The sequence below is a fragment of the Carettochelys insculpta genome, chromosome 16 (assembly GCF_033958435.1).
Source record: "Carettochelys insculpta isolate YL-2023 chromosome 16, ASM3395843v1, whole genome shotgun sequence".
In the NCBI taxonomy this organism is placed as follows: Eukaryota; Metazoa; Chordata; order Testudines; family Carettochelyidae; genus Carettochelys; species Carettochelys insculpta.
This window is the reverse complement of record NC_134152.1, coordinates 7,853,347-7,870,851: the sequence shown is the minus strand read 5'-3', so window position 1 is coordinate 7,870,851 and position 17,505 is coordinate 7,853,347. Positions and strand designations below refer to the sequence as shown.

Sequence of the window (17,505 nt, the reverse complement as noted above, 5' to 3'; positions counted from 1 at the left end):
CACTTGGAATAGGTGAAAGTGATCAAGAGTAGTCAGCATGGATTCACCAGGGGCAAGTCATGCCTGCCCAATCTGATTAGCTTCTATGGTGAGGTAACGGCTCTGCGGAAATGGGAAAGTCAATGAATGTGATATACCTTGACTTGAGCAAAGCTTTTGAAACAGTCTCCCACAATATTCTTGCCCATAAGTCAAGGAAGTATGGATTGGATAAATGGACTTTAAGATGGATAGAAAGCTGGCTAGACAGTCAGGCCCAGTGGATAGTGATCAATGGCTCAGTGTCTGGTTGGTGGTTGGTTTCAAGTGGAGTGCCCACAGATCAGTTCTGGGGTCAGTATTGTTCAACATCTTTATTAACAATCTGGATGGTACAATGGATTGTACCCTCAGCAAATTTGCAGATGACACTAAGTTAGGGGGACAGGTAGATATGTTGGAGGGTAGGGATAGGGATCAGAGTGACCTAGATACATTGGAGGAGTGGGCAAAAAGTAATCTGATGAGGTTCAACAAGGAAAAGTGTTCCTGCACTTGGGACAGAAGAATCCTTAGAATTGTTACAGGCTGGGGATGGACTGGCTAAGTATCAGTGCAGCAGAAATGGACCTGGGAATTACAGTGGATGAGAGGCTGGATGTGAGTCAACAGTGTATCCTTGTACCCAAGAAGGCTAATGGCATATTGGGGTGCATTAGGAAAAGTATTTCCAGCAGATCTATTCAGCACTGCTGAGCTCACCTCTGGAGTACTGCGTCCAGTTCTAGTCCCGTCAATATTGAAAGGATGTGGATGCACTGGAGCAGGTCCAGCAAAGGAGAATGAAAATGATTAGGAGGCTGGAGCACATGACCTATGAGCAGCAGCTGAGGGATCAGGGCTTATTTAGTTTGCAGAAGAGAAGAGTGAGGGGTGATTTGATAACAGCCTTCTACTTCCTGAAAGAGGGCTCTGAGGAGGATGGAGGGAGGCTGTTCTCAGTAGTGACAGATTGCAGAACAAGGAGCAATGGTCTCAAGATCCAGAGGGGGAGATGTAGGCTGGGTATTAGGAAAATATTTCACCAGGAGGGTGGGAAAGCACTGGAATGTGTTACCTAGGGAGGTGGTGGAATCTCCATCCCTAGAGGTTTTTAAGTCCTGGCTTGACAAATTTCTGGCTCTGATGATTTAGTTAGGGTAAATCCTGCTTTAGGTAGGGAGCTGGACTCGATGACCTCCTGAGGTCCCTTCCAGCCCTAGCATTCCACCATTCGATGATTCTATGATGAGAAAAGTTCAGTTTGAGGACAATTAACTTCAGTTACATTTTCACCTCTGCAACTAGTCCTTTACTGATAATATTTAGTCTTTATGAAAATAATTTTCAATGTGTTACCAGTCAGTAGTGTGTGTAATTGTATATTCATTTTCATTTGTTAACAGCAAAAAGAAATAACAATAATTATTTTGTTTAATGAGAGAAACAGGAGAGAAAGTATGGTTTTGTTGCTAAGACAATGGCTTTGGATTCAAAACATCTGGATTCAATTTCCAGCTCTGTGACAGATTCCCTCTGTGACACTGGTCAAACTATTTAATTTCTTAGGTACTTTGGAGCTTAAATCTCACTAAAACGCAACAGCGCCTACATTCTTATGTGCTGAGGTCACCTCTAGAAATTAGATGTAAATGCCCAGAATTGTGGTATCTAACTGAGTTACAAATAACAAGCAGTTCCATAGCACCATAGAAACTAACAAATGTATTAAATCATGAGCTTCATTCTGAAGAAGTGTGACTTATACACAAAGGTATGTGGCCTGATACATTTGTTGGTCTCTAAGGATCTACAGGTCTTCTAGTTATTTATGAAGCTACAGACTAACACGGCTATCCTCCTGAGACTGATTTAGAAGTTAAATCTTGTTTCTTAAGGAATTTAGACCCTTAGACCTATAAATACCATTGACTGCAAAGGGGATTTACACTCCCAAATACCCTACTCATTTTTGAAAATGATACTTAGGTTCCTCACTCAATAAGGCATATATAGGTTCAACCACATAATCTACTATATATTTCAGAGAATGTGTTTGTCTGGTCTAGTAAATGTAACAGCTAGGACCACCAAATTCAGTATGCAACTTCCTCCTATAATGTAAAGCAAGATAAGCGGTTGGCTGTTCAAGGAATGGGAATGCTTCTCTTAAAATCACATAGAAAATAGACAAAATCACCAAATCAAGTACATTCCTCAAAATTGACATAACTGAGTGAATGTGGAAGGAGACTGAGTCACAATGAACCACAAAACTAGGAGGAACCTGTCATATGATTGCTACTCAATAAACATGACAGAAAACAGATAAAATAGAGAAATTCTAAGCAGTGCTGTGTTTTGGTATAGCTAAATCAAGGTTTGAAAACTAGGAGAAATTGTAATTGGAAATCAAATTTACTACAGCTTTTTGTTGAAACATAGTGAATGATGATGGGAGACTTGAGGATGATTGTCCGAAGCATGACCTGTGGCCACAGCTGGAACTCCAGGGGCAAAAAACCTGAATTGACTTACCTAGCTTTTAATTCAATGACAGACCATTGATTTGAGGATGAACTCTATCACAGGTTTACATGTGGATCCTGAGATGACTCAGGAGTCTGATCCTGGAAACACAGATCCACCCACAGTAGGCACAGACATTTCCTGCCAGGTCAGCTGCCTGCTGGGAGCAAATTCATTCTTTCTCCTTCCTTCTCTCTCTTTTTTTCATCTCTCAGGGAAAGAAACTTCTCCTTGAAGCAAGACATCACCGTATGGAGGATGTGGCACCAGTGGCAATTGGTGGAGAGGCCTCTGGCAGGGGCACTGGCCACGTGTCCCCCCTCACTCTCCTCTGTCCCAGTCCCTGCCCCTTCCTGACCTTTCTCTGTCCCTGTTCCGCTCCCTACGTGTCACTGTTCCACTCCCATCCCTGCTTCCAGTGAATGTGGGGCTGATCCCACCATTGGAACAGTGTGGCCCAAGAACAGTGCAAGCTAGAGCCTTACTCTAGCTCACACTGCTCTTGGGCCAGGCTGATGTGGGAGAGGGGCAGGACCACCTCCACACTCACCAGAAGCAGCACAGTGCTGACGGTGAGTCCAGGGGAGTGAGCACTGGTAGGAGGGGGCGTACATGTGCACTCTCCGTTCATTGCCCCTGTGTGGCAGTACTGAGGTTGATTAGTGTCTTGCTCCTCCCAGCTTGAAATGTCCACACCAATCTTCTTGAGCTATGCTATCACTGTAACTTTGTAGCATTTCTTATGACCACCATGGGATCTCTGACCATGGTTGAACTGAGAGTAGGCAGCTTGCTTTGTGTAGCAGGACTCTGGCATCCACACACAATGTCCAATCCAGCAAAGTTGGTGCCTGGGGATCATTGCTTTAGTGCTGCCAATACTGGCTTCAGCAAAGGATGCTGGCATTGATGAAGTGATCTTCCCACTTGATGACAAGGATATTCTGCAGGCATCATTGGTGGTACCTCTCTGGGTTCTTGAGGTTCTTGAAGTTCTTTTGATAGATCACCCAGGTTTTGAATCCATTAGTGAGCATTGGGCTAACAACCGCCTCACATGCTGGATGTTGCTGTCCTTCTGTAGCTCACTAAAGGACTTGCTGAAGGACATAAAGACAGTCAAGGGCTTCTGCTACCCTGGTAGACAACTTCCCCAAAATGCAAAAATTGACAGTGAGACCCAGCACAGAATTCAAGGCATAACTGCCATGGCTCATTTTTATGGATTTTACATGACATAACTTAATCTGGTGGGGGCCAGAATTGCACACAGACACACATGCTTTCTCTAATACATAAAAATTGGTACACAGAAAAAGTGTTGTAAATTTGATAACACACCAATAAAGCCATTTACTGCAATTGGTTGTTAAATCACATTCCAGAGCATAATGCATTCTAGAGAGAGAGAAAGTTTGATTGCATTTGTCTTATCTCTTTGAAAACATCTCTAATCATTTTACACACAGGGAATATAATTTCACTGTTATGATCCAGTGCTGTAAAAACCTGGACAAGCAACTAAACAGACTACCACCTTTCGTTACGTCCCATAAAGAACAAGCCATCCTGTAGCACCTTAAGGACTAATAATTTCAACTATTAGGTAATGAGCCTTCATGGGTAAGACCCACTTCCTCTCAACACAAGCCCTCCTGATAGCATTCAGTCTGCTCTTTTGTTTCTTCAGGCATAAATTAATATCAATACAGAAAATTCTATTAATGTGAGCAACTTTGGGCTTGTCTTGTATTGATAGTTTAAGATTGTATTCTAAATAAGGAAATGAGATAAACGATTTTATAATCAGTAATGTACTACATGTGTATATCATGTTACAGGTGAATAGGGCAAAACGCCCAGCCATATGGTGTACTTAAAAGCCAACTCATCTACATAGTCTGTTACCAGGCAACATGCTGGACTTCAGTCTCAGCTCAGTTAAAAAAAGAAAGACCCCTTAGCCCAAGTAATTGATTTAAATTCATTGTGCTGGTTAGTTTAGGAGCACAAGGGAAAATAATATCAATTCTGATCACAGAGATTTGGCATCATTAAACATTCTCAACACTCTTTTTTTTTTATTCTTTATTACTGTACATTTTAAATCTCTGTTAGCATGCTGAAAATGGAATAGTGTTTTTCCTAAAATGGCATTTCTAAATATTGACATATTATATCCATAGACAAATTAATGTCAGCTTCCTCTCAACATTCCGTTAATTATCTCTGGGACCGCTGCTTCCCATAGGTTAAAAACTTCAGTCTCCTTGCTTTTGCACTGTAATTTTTTAGCAGAAGCTATCAATAGTCTCAGATCCAGCTCAGAGCTGTGATACTGTTGTGTGACAGAAACAACTGTCCATGACAGACAAAGAGCTAAAAGCAACAAGCACATATAGAACTACAAAATTGATTCAAACCTGTCCTCAACCTGTCCACAGTCATTACTTTATCCAATAAGTCATGTAGGTTTCTTAAAATATTAAAATACAACTTCAAAGACATTAACCGGAAGATTTTCCATTCAGCGCACAAGGGAATTGAGAATGAAATGCCTTTTATTACTAAAACAGTCTGTATGTCTAATTCCCTGAATGACATAACATTTAGTAGAGTGGGGGCGCACTCAGTTACTAATACTGATATACCCGAAAGCTAAACAACAATTAGTCTGTTACCCTTTCAGTACACAATTGTAACTCTGTTTTAAGGGGCAAAACCCCTCTCTCACTAGGCCAGAGATAGAAATACCTACCCACTACCTGTGGAATCCAAATAGAACCAAGTTTATTCATTATCCACTGTGGACATTGTGTTAGCTGCTGTTTTTCCCTGCGGCTGGCAAGAGCTTTTCCCCTCACCACCAGACTGACCAAGGCAGGGTGATTTTTTGTTCTTTTGTTTGTTTTTTACTTTTCCACTGTGAATGGGAGGGTGGGTGGGTGGAGAGAGGCAAACATCACAATGTAATAAGTAAAAATTGGATAGCAGATGTCCATCCAGTACAGATGTCCATCCACACATTATGGTGATCAGATAAGGAGAATTGGAAGAGAATGGAGAGAGGTAACTAGCGGTGTCCCCGGGGTCTGTACTTGGACAAAGCATATTCAACATATTCATAAATGATCTGGAGAAAGGGGTAAACAATGAGATGGCAAAATTAGAGATGACACAAAACTGTTCAAGATGTTAAATCCAAAACAGACAATGACAACTTCAAACAGCTCTCACAAAACTAGGTGACTGGGCAAAAAAATTTCAGTGTTGCCAAATGCAAAGTAATACATATTGGAAAATATAATCCCAATTATAGGTATGAAATGATGGGGACTATATTACCTGTTGCTACTCAAGACAGAGATCTTGGGGTCATTGTGGATAGTTTTCTGAAAACATCCACTCAATGTACAGCAACAGTCAAAGAAGCAAACTGAATGTTAGGAATCATTAAGAAAAGGACAGAGAAGAAGACAGAATATTGCATTACTTTTATATAAATCAATGGTACAACCCCATCTTGAACACTGCATACAAATGTGTTGCCTCATCCAAAAAAAGATATCTTGCAACTCATAAACTTTCAGAAAAGGACAACATAAATGACTAGGAGTATGGAATGGCTGCTATATGAAGAGAGATTAGTAAAACTGGGATTTTTCAGATTAGAAAAGAGACAACTAAGGGGGATATGACAGTGATCTATAAAATCATGACTGCTGTGGAGGAAGTGAATAAAGAAGAATTATTTACTCCTTCTCACAACCCAAGAACTAGTGGTTACCAAATTAAATTCACAGGTAGCATATTTAAAACAAACAAAAGGAAGTAATTCACACAAGGTACAGTCAACCTATGGAACTCCTTGCCAAGAGATATTGTGAAAACCACGACAATAACAGGGTTTTAAAAAGAGCTAAGTAACTTAATGGAGGATAGGGTCTATCAAAGACTGTTAGCCAGGAAGGGCAGGAATGTTGCCCCTAGCCACTGTTTATCAGAAGCTGGGAATAGGCAATAGGGGATTGTTTGCTCAGTGTTTACAAATTCTGTTCACTCCTTCTGGTGCACTTGACACTGGCCACTGTTGGACAGGATACTGGACTATATGAACCTTTGGTCTGACCTAGTATGGCCATTGTTATGTGGGATTCAGAGGTGAGCATCCCTTAAGGAAGCTAAGGAAGGGGCAGGGCACAGGACTTCTAACATCTAGGTTAATAAGGAGCCAACACCCCAATCCTTTTCAGATCTCCTTAGCATTTGTTAATTGGAGGAGCGTACGATCTTAGCCATGGTCTGGCTGGGACCAGGGAGGGAAAGGAGATGTGTGACAGGATCCTCTGCTGACAATACAGGGAAATTCCTGAGGACATGGTGACCAGTAGTATGCAACCTAATTAAACCACATTGTTTGTCTCCTGCCTTTCTTTTGCTTTGGAAAGACAATGATTTTTGGAGCCTCCAATATGGGGCTGCTTCTCCCTCACCATATCATTCATTACACAAGACAAAGACACCAAGTTGTAGGATTTTTAAATAGAATTGGAGATACTAAAATAAATGTAAAAAGAAAATAAATACCTTATAAAATAAATCAAAATAACAGCTTTGACGCATTTCCTAAAATTACTTTTTTTCTGTGACTTGTATTAGTACTTATTATTTACTACTGAAGTATAATAAATTCCTTTCTGATAAAACAAATCCTCAAAAGTGATGGGTCACAGAGCACAATTAGCTTGTACATTCAAACTAAAACAAGGTATTTCAAAGGGGAAAAAAGAATCTTAAACATTAAAATAACCAACGATTTAGAAGACAAACACCGCATACTTTTGTCTTATTATTACACCTAAATTTCAGGACAGCAAAAAGAAAAAATTAATTAACACTAGAACCCTTTTATACATGCATTAAAAGCCATGAGTTTAGTTCTTCATATTTGCTTCACGTGAACACTTGCACAAAAGTAAAAGAAATTGTTCCTAGATGTCTTAAGGGAGAAAAGTAGCTGAACTGGGCTAATATTTACACAAGGACATTTCTTTTTGCTTTTGAAGTATCATCAAAAGGTAGAAAAAACAAGACACAGTGACTTAACCTTAATATATGAAACGAAGGTGACAGACAGAATATATTTTAACCTATGGCCAGGAATAGGAAAAATAATTCATTAACCAAGTCAGTTACGTGTGGTTTGACGGTTATGGACTGCACTATACTCCATGCCTTCTACTTCTGCATGTCTCAAGACATGCTATGAGCTAGAACAATATGTGAAGACCAAATCCTCTTCTGAGTTTTCATTATTACAGAACTGAACTCTCAGCCCTGCTCTCAGACCTAAGATGTATTAGTACAGGAGAAAAACAAAACAAATCAATCTAACAAACACACAAAAAAACAAAACACAGTGGTACTTACAGAAAGAAGGCTTCGCTCATGAAAACTGAAGGCACCACTTGCATGGGACTTCTGTGTGATTTCCTAAGAGAAATAAAACATACGTTTACTGGGAAGGCAAAATCAGTTTGAGATTATTTTTTGTGTGTATTTTAATACTCTCCACTTCTCCACTTGTTTGTAAAAACAGCTCAATAAATTTAGTGAGTGCATAACTCCCCCAAAAACATTTCTTCAATCCCAAATTACAAAGACTGAATATTTATTTTGCAGAAAAAATGTAAAAAGGAAAGAGTGCAAATTAATGCACAAAGTACATTTTAGATTTATGTTACACTTTTTTCTTTCTGCTATTTCATAATGAAGCTGGATTATACATTGCAAACAAATAGTGTCTTAAAACAATTTTAAGATTCCCAGTAAAAGAACAAAATCAATAATGCATAATTTGAACTTCTGCTCTTTTTTATGTAAGCAATAATAAAAGGCAGAGTGCGAATTGTCGTGTTATAATGGTCTCCTTCAGTTCAATGCAAAGCACATGACAGAAATATGATTACTACCTAATAATGCTTGACAAGTATTTTATTGTGATTATACAATGCATTTGTATTATGAGGAGGGTGGGGGGACTCGCAGGCATGCTTTGCAACTCATTTCAAGCTTGCATTGTAAGTTAGCTTTACGATCTTATCTACTGAAGTTGTTACTAACAAAACGAACAAGCAGTCATGTTTCACTTTAAAGACTAACAAAATAATCTGTTAGGTGATAAGCTTTCATGGGGTAGACCCACTTCGTCAGATCTGAGCATCGTACTGTACTGGAAATGGCATGACAGTTTTATAACACAGAGATCCAATACATACATACTGTACATACTCACATACCTATAAGGCCAATATTGTGACTATTCAACTTCCTGATGTAATTTTATAACATATATATTTTTATTTCAGGCAAACATTTCATAATGATAAATAACTTTTTCTAAAATAAATTGTAAAACAAGAATTTTTGTCAAAGAAAATTGAATATAAATGAGAAGTAGAAAGTTCTTGATCAGAAGACTTCTGGAGTGTTTTATGTTTACAAGCAAGTAATCAAGGTACGAAGGAATGCTTCCATTATGGCTTGCTTGAATGGGAGAGAAACCCTGGGCATGTGTATGTAAATATAGTTTGCTTTTGTGTGCTTAGATTTGATAGAAATTCATTTGGTATCATGTATCAGAAAGGTAGCCGAGTTAGTCTGTATCTTCAAAAACAAGAAGAAGTCTTGTGGCAACTTATTGACTAACAGATATTTTGGAACATAAGCTTTCATGGGCAGACGCATTAGACAAAGCTTATCTGTTACTCTATAAGGTGCCATAAGACTTCTTGTTTTATTTGGTATCATGGTGTTTTGCCTACTGTAACCACGTTGGTTATTGTGAGACTACAAACTATGTTACATTAAACACAGGAATTGTGAAATGTGATCACGAATGTTTGCAATGATTGTGGGAACACAGAAAAGACAGACTGGCTGTGTCTACACTAGCCCCCTTCTTCAAAGGGGACATGGTAATCAGCTTAAGAGGGGAATAATAATGAGGTGTTGCGATGAATGTGCAGCACATCGATAGGCTAATTTTTGCCACAGCAACTTTGAAGTTCTAAACTTCAAAGCGCCATCATTCTGTATAGCCGTGGGCATTTCAAAGTCCCACACAACTTCGAAGTGCCCTTGCTCCCAAAATTTTTGGGAGTAAGGGCACTTTGAAGTTGCATGGGTACTTTGAAGTATCCGTGGCTACACTGCCTGTCAGCAGTTCAAAAGTTCAAAGATTGCTACTTTGAAGTTGCAGCAGCAAGAATTAGCCTATCTAGATGCAGCATATTCAGCACAGCACTTCATTATTATTTCCTGCTCAGGCTGATTACCATGCCCCCTTCAAAGAAGTGGGGTAGTGTAGACAAGCCTGCTGTGTTTCATAAGTAGAGAGACACTGTGAGTCTAAACAGCCTTTGAGAGACAAGGACCCTTGCCAGAACTCTGTGACACTAAAGAGGGAGGGCAGAACTCTGAATCAGCAGGCTACATGTTCTCTAGGCATGAGCTATAGACTAGTTCACTGTGTTTTTTCCCACTCTTCAAGGTCAGACCTAAATCAAGCTCTGGGAGGAGTCTCTTCAGTTATTTAAAATATACCCCTGTGAATGCTGGAGAGGTCTTGTTGCTGGACTAGGCTTTGGGCTAACAGCCACGCCCACCACAAGCACCAGTGGAAGTAGTGAGCAGCTGCCCAGTAGGAGCAGCAGCATGGTTAGTGGAAGTATCTGTGAAGTGGTAGCACAATGATTGGCTAGCAGGGCTGTGGTAGAGAACAGAATAGCAAGTGGTGAATAGCAAGTGACCAGTGGAGTGAGTAAGATGATGCCTTCCCTTCCCTGCTACACAGATGCAACCCTGAAATTTGGGTCTGCCTTGACCCAGGATATCAACTGTGAGAGGAGTGCAGAAAAAGGTTGGTCATTGGAAGGGGACATTTGGGTTGCTGGACTTTAGAACCTGAGAAGAAGAGGACATTGGCCAACCTACTTAGGGTCAGACTTTTACTCATGGTTTGGTTTATGAACTCTGTAGTGTTTTCCCAGATTAATAACAAGTTACTTTCTTCCCTTATTATTAAAAGTTTGTTTCTTCACTCATACTCTCCTGCTTGCGAGTGGGGAAGGCACTCTAGCGTGGTGCATGAAATTCCCAAGTTACTGAATGGGGATTTGTCCCAATTCTGTGTTGGATGGATGCAGAGGAACCCCTATAAATTGAACCTGGCCCTGGCAGATGCTTTGCTCTACCTGGCATAACATAGCTATCCATTAAACTTAGGTGACACTCTATGCTGCTTTTATATTGATAGGACCCTAGTAGCAGTATTTTACTGAATCATTCATTGTACTCCAGCAATTATTACATACTAAGCCATGCTTTTCATGACCAAAAAATGTGTCTCTGTGGCTATGTCTACACTAGCCAAAAACTTCGAAATGGCCATGCAAATGGCCATTTCGAAGTTTACTAATGAAGTGCTGAAATACATATTCAGCGCCTCATTAGCATGTGGGCAGCCGCGGCACTTCGAAATTGATGCAGCTTGCTGCCGCGTGGCTCATCCAGACGGGGCTCCTTTTCCAGAGGACCCCGCCTACTTCGAAGTCCCCTTATTCCCATCTGCTCATAGGAATAAGGGGACTTCAAAGTAGGTGGGGTACTTTTGAAAAGGAGCCCCGTCTGGATGAGCCGCACGGCGGCAAGCCGCGTCAATTTCGAAGTGCCGCAGCTGCCCGCATGTTAATGAGGTGCTGAATATGTATTTCAACGCTTCATTAGTAAACTTCGAAATGGCCATTTGCATGGCCATTTCGAAGTTTGGTGCTAGTGTAGACACGGCCTATATATGTACGGCCTTTCCATGTACAATATGCAATACATGCTTTCTGAAGCACTTCTACACTTCAAGATCTCAAATGAAGAAATACATAAATATGTAATTTGTAAACTATGCTTTATTTACTGTCCATTTGTTTAGTATAGCATGTGACCAGAAAGAAGTCACCTCTAAGTCACATACCTGATGTTTGGTAGTATGATTTACGTCACGGAACATGTGTTTATTTCACGAAAAATCTTTTTTCTAGGAGAATCTGGCTGAGTCTTTGGGCAAAAAAATCATCAGTATGTATTATGAGGCCAGATCATGTTATTTGTCTGTAGTGATATGACATAGCAGATTACTTCCCAAAACTTATTAGGAACATTCATAAAGCTGAGAACATCAGTATTTGAGGAAACTCAAAATAATTTGGCATTTATTTTTGTGTTTGATTTTTCATTGTATCAGGAGTCATACATGGGCACAAACAATAATCATCATGTCTTCCTTCACAATTCCCACAATTCAGGAACATATCACTATAATTATGGGAAACTGGCTTGGATTTGATATTGTGCTCCTTGGCTGCATTATTTATGGTTTCCAAACAGGTAACCCACCTTAACTAATTCCCATGTATGAGGAATTTGTAATCTGCAAGTTACCTTCATAACCCCCATCAGTAACATCATAACCCCCATCAGTTATTTTAAAAGGGAAAAGAGAGGACATTTCAGGAAGGCATACGACTGCATTTGTCCTGGTCTCAGCTCCCCAGGGCATGTTGCCTCAGGCACTCCACACGAGCACAGACTCTACAACAGAAAGAGTTCTTCTAGGTTATTTATGGCTTTGTACATAGTCACCAGCACTTTGAAATATCATGATCTTGCATTATTTTGGCAACATAAATGTTTCCCTTAGGAACTATAAAAAGGCCAGAGCAAAAATAGAATGAATACCGGATGTACAAATACTAGATGGGGCTCACATATCTTGTGCTTCTCTTAAACACAAGTACAAATTTTTGAGCCTAGTTTTAATTTTAGTTCACATCTAAAATGCAATTAGATAATGTTATCTGTTGTTGTAAGCTAAAAGTCATTCCCTTTAGCAAAGCAGCCAAACACAGCAAGCTGTGAGCTTTGCCATCATTAGACTCCTAACAATATTACTCCTATTTTGAGGCTTTTTGTTTGGTCTCAGTTTAATTTCCTGTCACCCTTACAAGCAATTTCTAATGTTTGGGCTGTAGGATATGCTCTGATTAAAAATAATCTTCCCAATTACTGCCTGGCATGAGTCTACTGCCACATGCACTCTGCCATTGGCCTCTGAATTTCTGTCAGCAGTAATTGTGTCTGTAGCTCCTAACTGTAAATGAAAACCCAGGGGGCATATTTGGGTTGCAGTTTTCTGTGCCTAGCCATATCTTTTAATTTGCCCTGTCTGTCAAAAAGAGATGTTCATATGTACCAAAAGGAAATCCTTAGAACATCAGGCAAAGGAAAAAAGTGCAACAGGAACACAAAAAATGCATTCTAACACTCTGTAGACAACTGAAAGCTTCAGAGAGCCTTGGTGCATTTTATTACCGTTAGCAGTCATAGAATGAAAATGTTGAATCAAAATGTCATGATGCTTTGAATTTATGATATAATTTTAATGATGAAAAAAGTATCAACCAAAAGACACTTTGGTACTTGATACATGTGATACAATTGATACACAGTTAATTTTCCATGTAACCAACTTCGGATTTGATCATAACAAACTGCTCATGACAGGTTATAGGTTTTAATGATAAAAGTAAAACATATAGTACTGAAATGGATTTTTTTTCTGGTATACGAGTACACATACCATTCATTAATTTTATGGCACTCCGTCACATGTGTCCAGGGGAAGAACAGGGAACTTTCGTGGCAAATGACTACATGAAGTTATCTGCAATTTCAAATGCTTTGTCTTCAGAATTCCCTATTAGTTGCATATTTCTATAAGCATTTTCACATTGTTAAAGTAACGGAATTTCTTCAATGAAATGTAGTCAGAGTACTCAATCATTCACTATAAAGTAATACCACAAAACTGGCAATCCAGTATTCCATGGACATAAAGCATATTGCATCAAAAAGCACTGCTAGAAGTCGGGGGGGGAGTGAAAGCTGCTTATGATACAGGATCGAGTTTTCAGTGAAATGTGAAATATGGTCTGTGCAGAATATGGCACTTCAGACAGATGATGAAGTGTCCACAGAAGAAAAAACACAAAGAATGTCATTGTTGACCTGTAACTTGGTCATTCCTCTTTGTGTTGTTCAGTTCATATACTGAAAACAAACTCATTACAACATCAGGCTGACGAGGTTTAGTTCTTGCCAATGGAACATTTTAAATGCATAAGGGAAGTAATGAGAGCAACAATTTAATTAACATATAAACATTAATGGTGCAAACTTCACATTTTCAGAAGTTACAAATTGCTTAGAGGCCTGCTATTGTGTATTCGCCCCCTCAACGTCTATATTCACAACAGGGCTGAACATGCAAAGTAAGTTAAATGCCATCATATCATAATCATCAGCCTATGCTCATTTCCATGAGAAGATTTATTTCACCACCTCATCTCTTATTTGGTTTTTAAAAGATGCCTTTGGTAGTGCCTCAAGGGGAAATGTATGTCTGAAATCACCAAGAACATTGTGGGGTGAGAGTGGAAATGAAGGAGACAAAGTATGTATCTGGGCATATAATGAAGCAGAGGAACAACCCAAGAGTAGAGAAGGGATTAAGGAGTGCCTTTGGATCCAGCTCATCTCACCCTGTTACACCATCAGCCGATGCCAGGACTGGCAAGGAGAGAAAAGGAGGGAGCCTGCCTTACTCCAGGGATGACTGGTGAAGAGGTAGCAGCTGGATGCCTGCCTACATACCTGACAGAAGGATCAGTAGCCAGCATGGTGAGGTGGCTACCAAGGACCAGTGTCTTTCTATCCAGAGGAAATGAAGAAACAGGCCTAGGAGCACCCTTCCTGGCCATGTGTACACTAGCAAGTTCTCTCAGAAAACCATGCTGTTTCAGGAAAGAACACACAGGCTACGTCTACACGTGAAGCCGACATAGAAATAGCGACATCGAATAGGCTATTTCGATGAATAACATCTACACGTCCTCCAGGGCCGGCAACGTCGATGTTCAACTTCGACATTGCGCAGCACAACATCGAAATAGGCGCAGCGAGGGAACGTCTACACACCAAAGTAGCACACATCGAAATAGGGATGCCAGGCACAGCTGCAGACAGGGTCACAGGGCGGACTAGCGCTTCCAGGGCAACAGCTAGCCGCTCCCTTAAAGGGCCCCTCCCAGACGCACTCAGCCTGCACAGCATGCGGTCTGAGGAGCCATAGGCACACAGACCCCGGGCGCCGCAGTCATGGACCCCCAGCAGCAGCAGCAGCAGCAGCAGCAGCAGCCAGAGGTTCACCCAGCCCTCCCGGCAGGAGCAGGGCAAGCCCTGCGGGAGGCAGCTGAGCACCTCCTTGCTACACCGGAGGAGGAGCTGCCCCCAGGGCAGCAGGGCTCAACCCCCAACCCTGCAGTGCCCCGCCCCCCACCCCGGCCTTACACGCCGGCGGCTGTGAAGCTACCCCACCAGCACCGACTGGTGGGAGCAGCTTGTGCTTGGGGAGTGGGACGACGACCGCTGGCTCAGGAACTTCAGGATGAGCCGGCAGACATTTATGGAGCTGTGCCAGAGGCTCACCCCCGCACTCAGGCACCAGGACACCGCCATGCGGCGTGCCCTCACAGTGGAGAAACAGGTCAGCATCGCTGTCTGGAAGCTGGCCACTCCCGACAGCTACTGATCCGTGGGGCAGCAGTTTGGTGTCGGCAAGGCCACCATCAGGGCTGTCCTCATGGAGGTAAGAGAACCCACGGGGGGAGGGTAGGGCAGGGAAGGGGGGCCTGGGCAGAGGAGGGGAGGGGAGGGCAAGTGAGGGCAGGGCAGGGCAGGGCAGAGGAGGGGAGGGGAGGGCGGGGGAGGGCAGGGCAGGGCTGAGGAGGGGAGGGGAGGGCGGGGGAGGGCATGGCAAGGCAGGGAAGGGCAGGGGAGGGGAGGGGGGGCAGGGCAGGGCCACGCACACCCTGCTCACCCCTCATTGGTGCTGTCCCATGTGCTTTCCCTGCAGGTTGTGCATGCCATCAATGCCATGCTCCTGCACAGGCTCGTGAGGCTGGGGGACCCAGATGCCACCATCGCCGCCTTTGCCACCCTGGGCTTCCCCAACTGCTTCGGGGCTCTGGATGGGACTCACATCCCCATCCGCGCCCTGCATCACAGTGGAGGACGCTACATCAATCGCAAGGGCTACCATTCTGTGGTCCTCCAGGCCTTGGTGGACAGCCGGGGACGTTTCCAGGACATTTATGTGGGCTGGCCTGGCAGCACCCACGACGCCCGGGTTTTCTGGAACTCGGGCCTGTGCCGCCAGCTGGAGGCGGGGACCTACATCCCCCAGTGGGAGATCCTTCTGGGGGACACCACCATGCCCCTCTGCGTCATCGCAGATGCGGCATACCCCTCCGACCCATGGCTCATGCACCCATACACAGGCCATCTCTCCGCTAGCCAGGAGCGCTTCAACCAGCGCCTGAACCATGCGTGCCAGGTGGTGGAGCACTCATTTGGCCACCTGAAGGGACGCTGGAGATGTCTCCTGACCCGCCTGGATGCGGGCCCCCACAACATCCCCCTGATTGTGGGTGCCTGCTGCGCCCTGCACAATTTGGTGGAGAGCAAGGGGGAGGCCTTTTTCCAGGGCTGGGCTGTGGAGGCTGGCAGGGGCGACGTGCAGCCACCCGCTTCCCCCAGTCGGCAGGTGGACCCTGAAGGGACCCGGGTCCGGGAGGCCCTGCGGGCCCACTTCGATGATGAGGCCACGGGGTGAACTCTGACAGGCCCCCCACTGCCCGCCCCTTCCTCCACCACACTCCCTACCCCAACGCCCACACCACCATGGAGCACCCAACCGCACCCCCCTCCCAATTTTCCTGGACAAATGACAGCACGCACTTGTGGCTGAACTTAAACTTCTTTTTCTTTGAGAACTTTTTTTTTTGACCTATAAATATAAAACAAGAACAAACTATATGCAACATGTGTGGAACCAAAGTAATATGTACAAATAAAACAATAGTAATAAAAAAGTGTGCTCAGTAATAAAAAGAAAACCAGGGAGGATAAAGGGGAGAACTATTTACATGGGGGGGATGGGGCAAACGGGGGGCACAAAATAATAAGTTCCAACTATATACAAGGGGGGGGGCCACGTCCCGGGCCCCTCGCCCCTAAAGTCCGGCACTGGGCGTGGGCAGCCGGGAGCCCCGCCGCGGCTGCAGCCCTGTCCGGGGCTGGCTGGGGGCGGGCTGGACCGGAAGATATGCCCGGTGAGTCTCAGCTGGCTCCAGGGGTCCCTCGGTGCTCCGGCCCTCGGTGGTGGGTGGCGGGGCGACGGCGGACGGGACGGTGACGGGCGGAGCAGCTGGTGGTGCGGCGGGTGGAGCAGGCACGTCGGGTGCTGCGGCGGCCGGCGCAGCATAGGGGGCCAGGTAGTCCACCAGGCGGTTGAAAGTCTCCATGTAGGCCCCCCATGCCTCTTGGCGCCAGGCCTGTGCCCGCTCCTGCAGCTGCAGGTGCTTCTCTGCGACCTCCAGCTGCCGACGGTGGATGGCCAGCAGCTGGGGGTCCGTCGCCGTCGGCTGGTGGTGGCGCGGGGTCCGCCGTCTAGCCCGCCGTGGGGCCGGTCGGTCCTCAGCCGAGGGGCTGGCCTGGAGCGATGGTCCCGGAGGGCTCTCCGGGACCACTGATGTCTCGCCGGCACCCTCTTCCGGTCCTTCAGATGGTGCAGGTGCGGGACACAGGAGAGGAGGTGGGGAAGAAGAATGGAGACAGGCGTTAGTGTGGGCCCCGAGCCGTGGCCTTTGTCCCCCCAGCCCTGTGCTGCAGGTTCCCCATCCCCGTCCCCGGGAGATGCTGCTGTGATGGATGGGGTTCAGGGGTCCCCCTGCACTGCACCCCGTCCCCTGGTGGGAGCGACTCTCACTTCACTCCGCAGGGTCT

At 44.0% G+C, this 17,505-nt stretch overlaps 1 protein-coding gene across 17 annotated transcripts in view; it reads right to left on the bottom strand.

The window, feature by feature from the left end:
* The window catches only part of RBFOX1 (RNA binding fox-1 homolog 1), a 1,793,461-nt gene that overhangs the window by 1,539,892 nt on the left and 236,064 nt on the right, over positions 1 to 17,505 (bottom strand). For 15 of the 17 annotated variants that reach the window (XR_012647710.1, XM_075010515.1, XM_075010513.1 and 12 more), the window contains exon 2: positions 7,978 to 8,040. Coding sequence is in view for 14 of the 17 variants with exons in the window: in XM_075010515.1 (XP_074866616.1) it covers positions 7,978 to 8,040 (63 nt within the window). In the remaining 3 variants the exon portion in view is untranslated. Of the gene's footprint in view, positions 1 to 7,977; positions 8,041 to 17,505 lie in introns of those variants that run through there. The other 2 variants (XM_075010529.1, XM_075010528.1) reach the window with 1 other exon arrangement.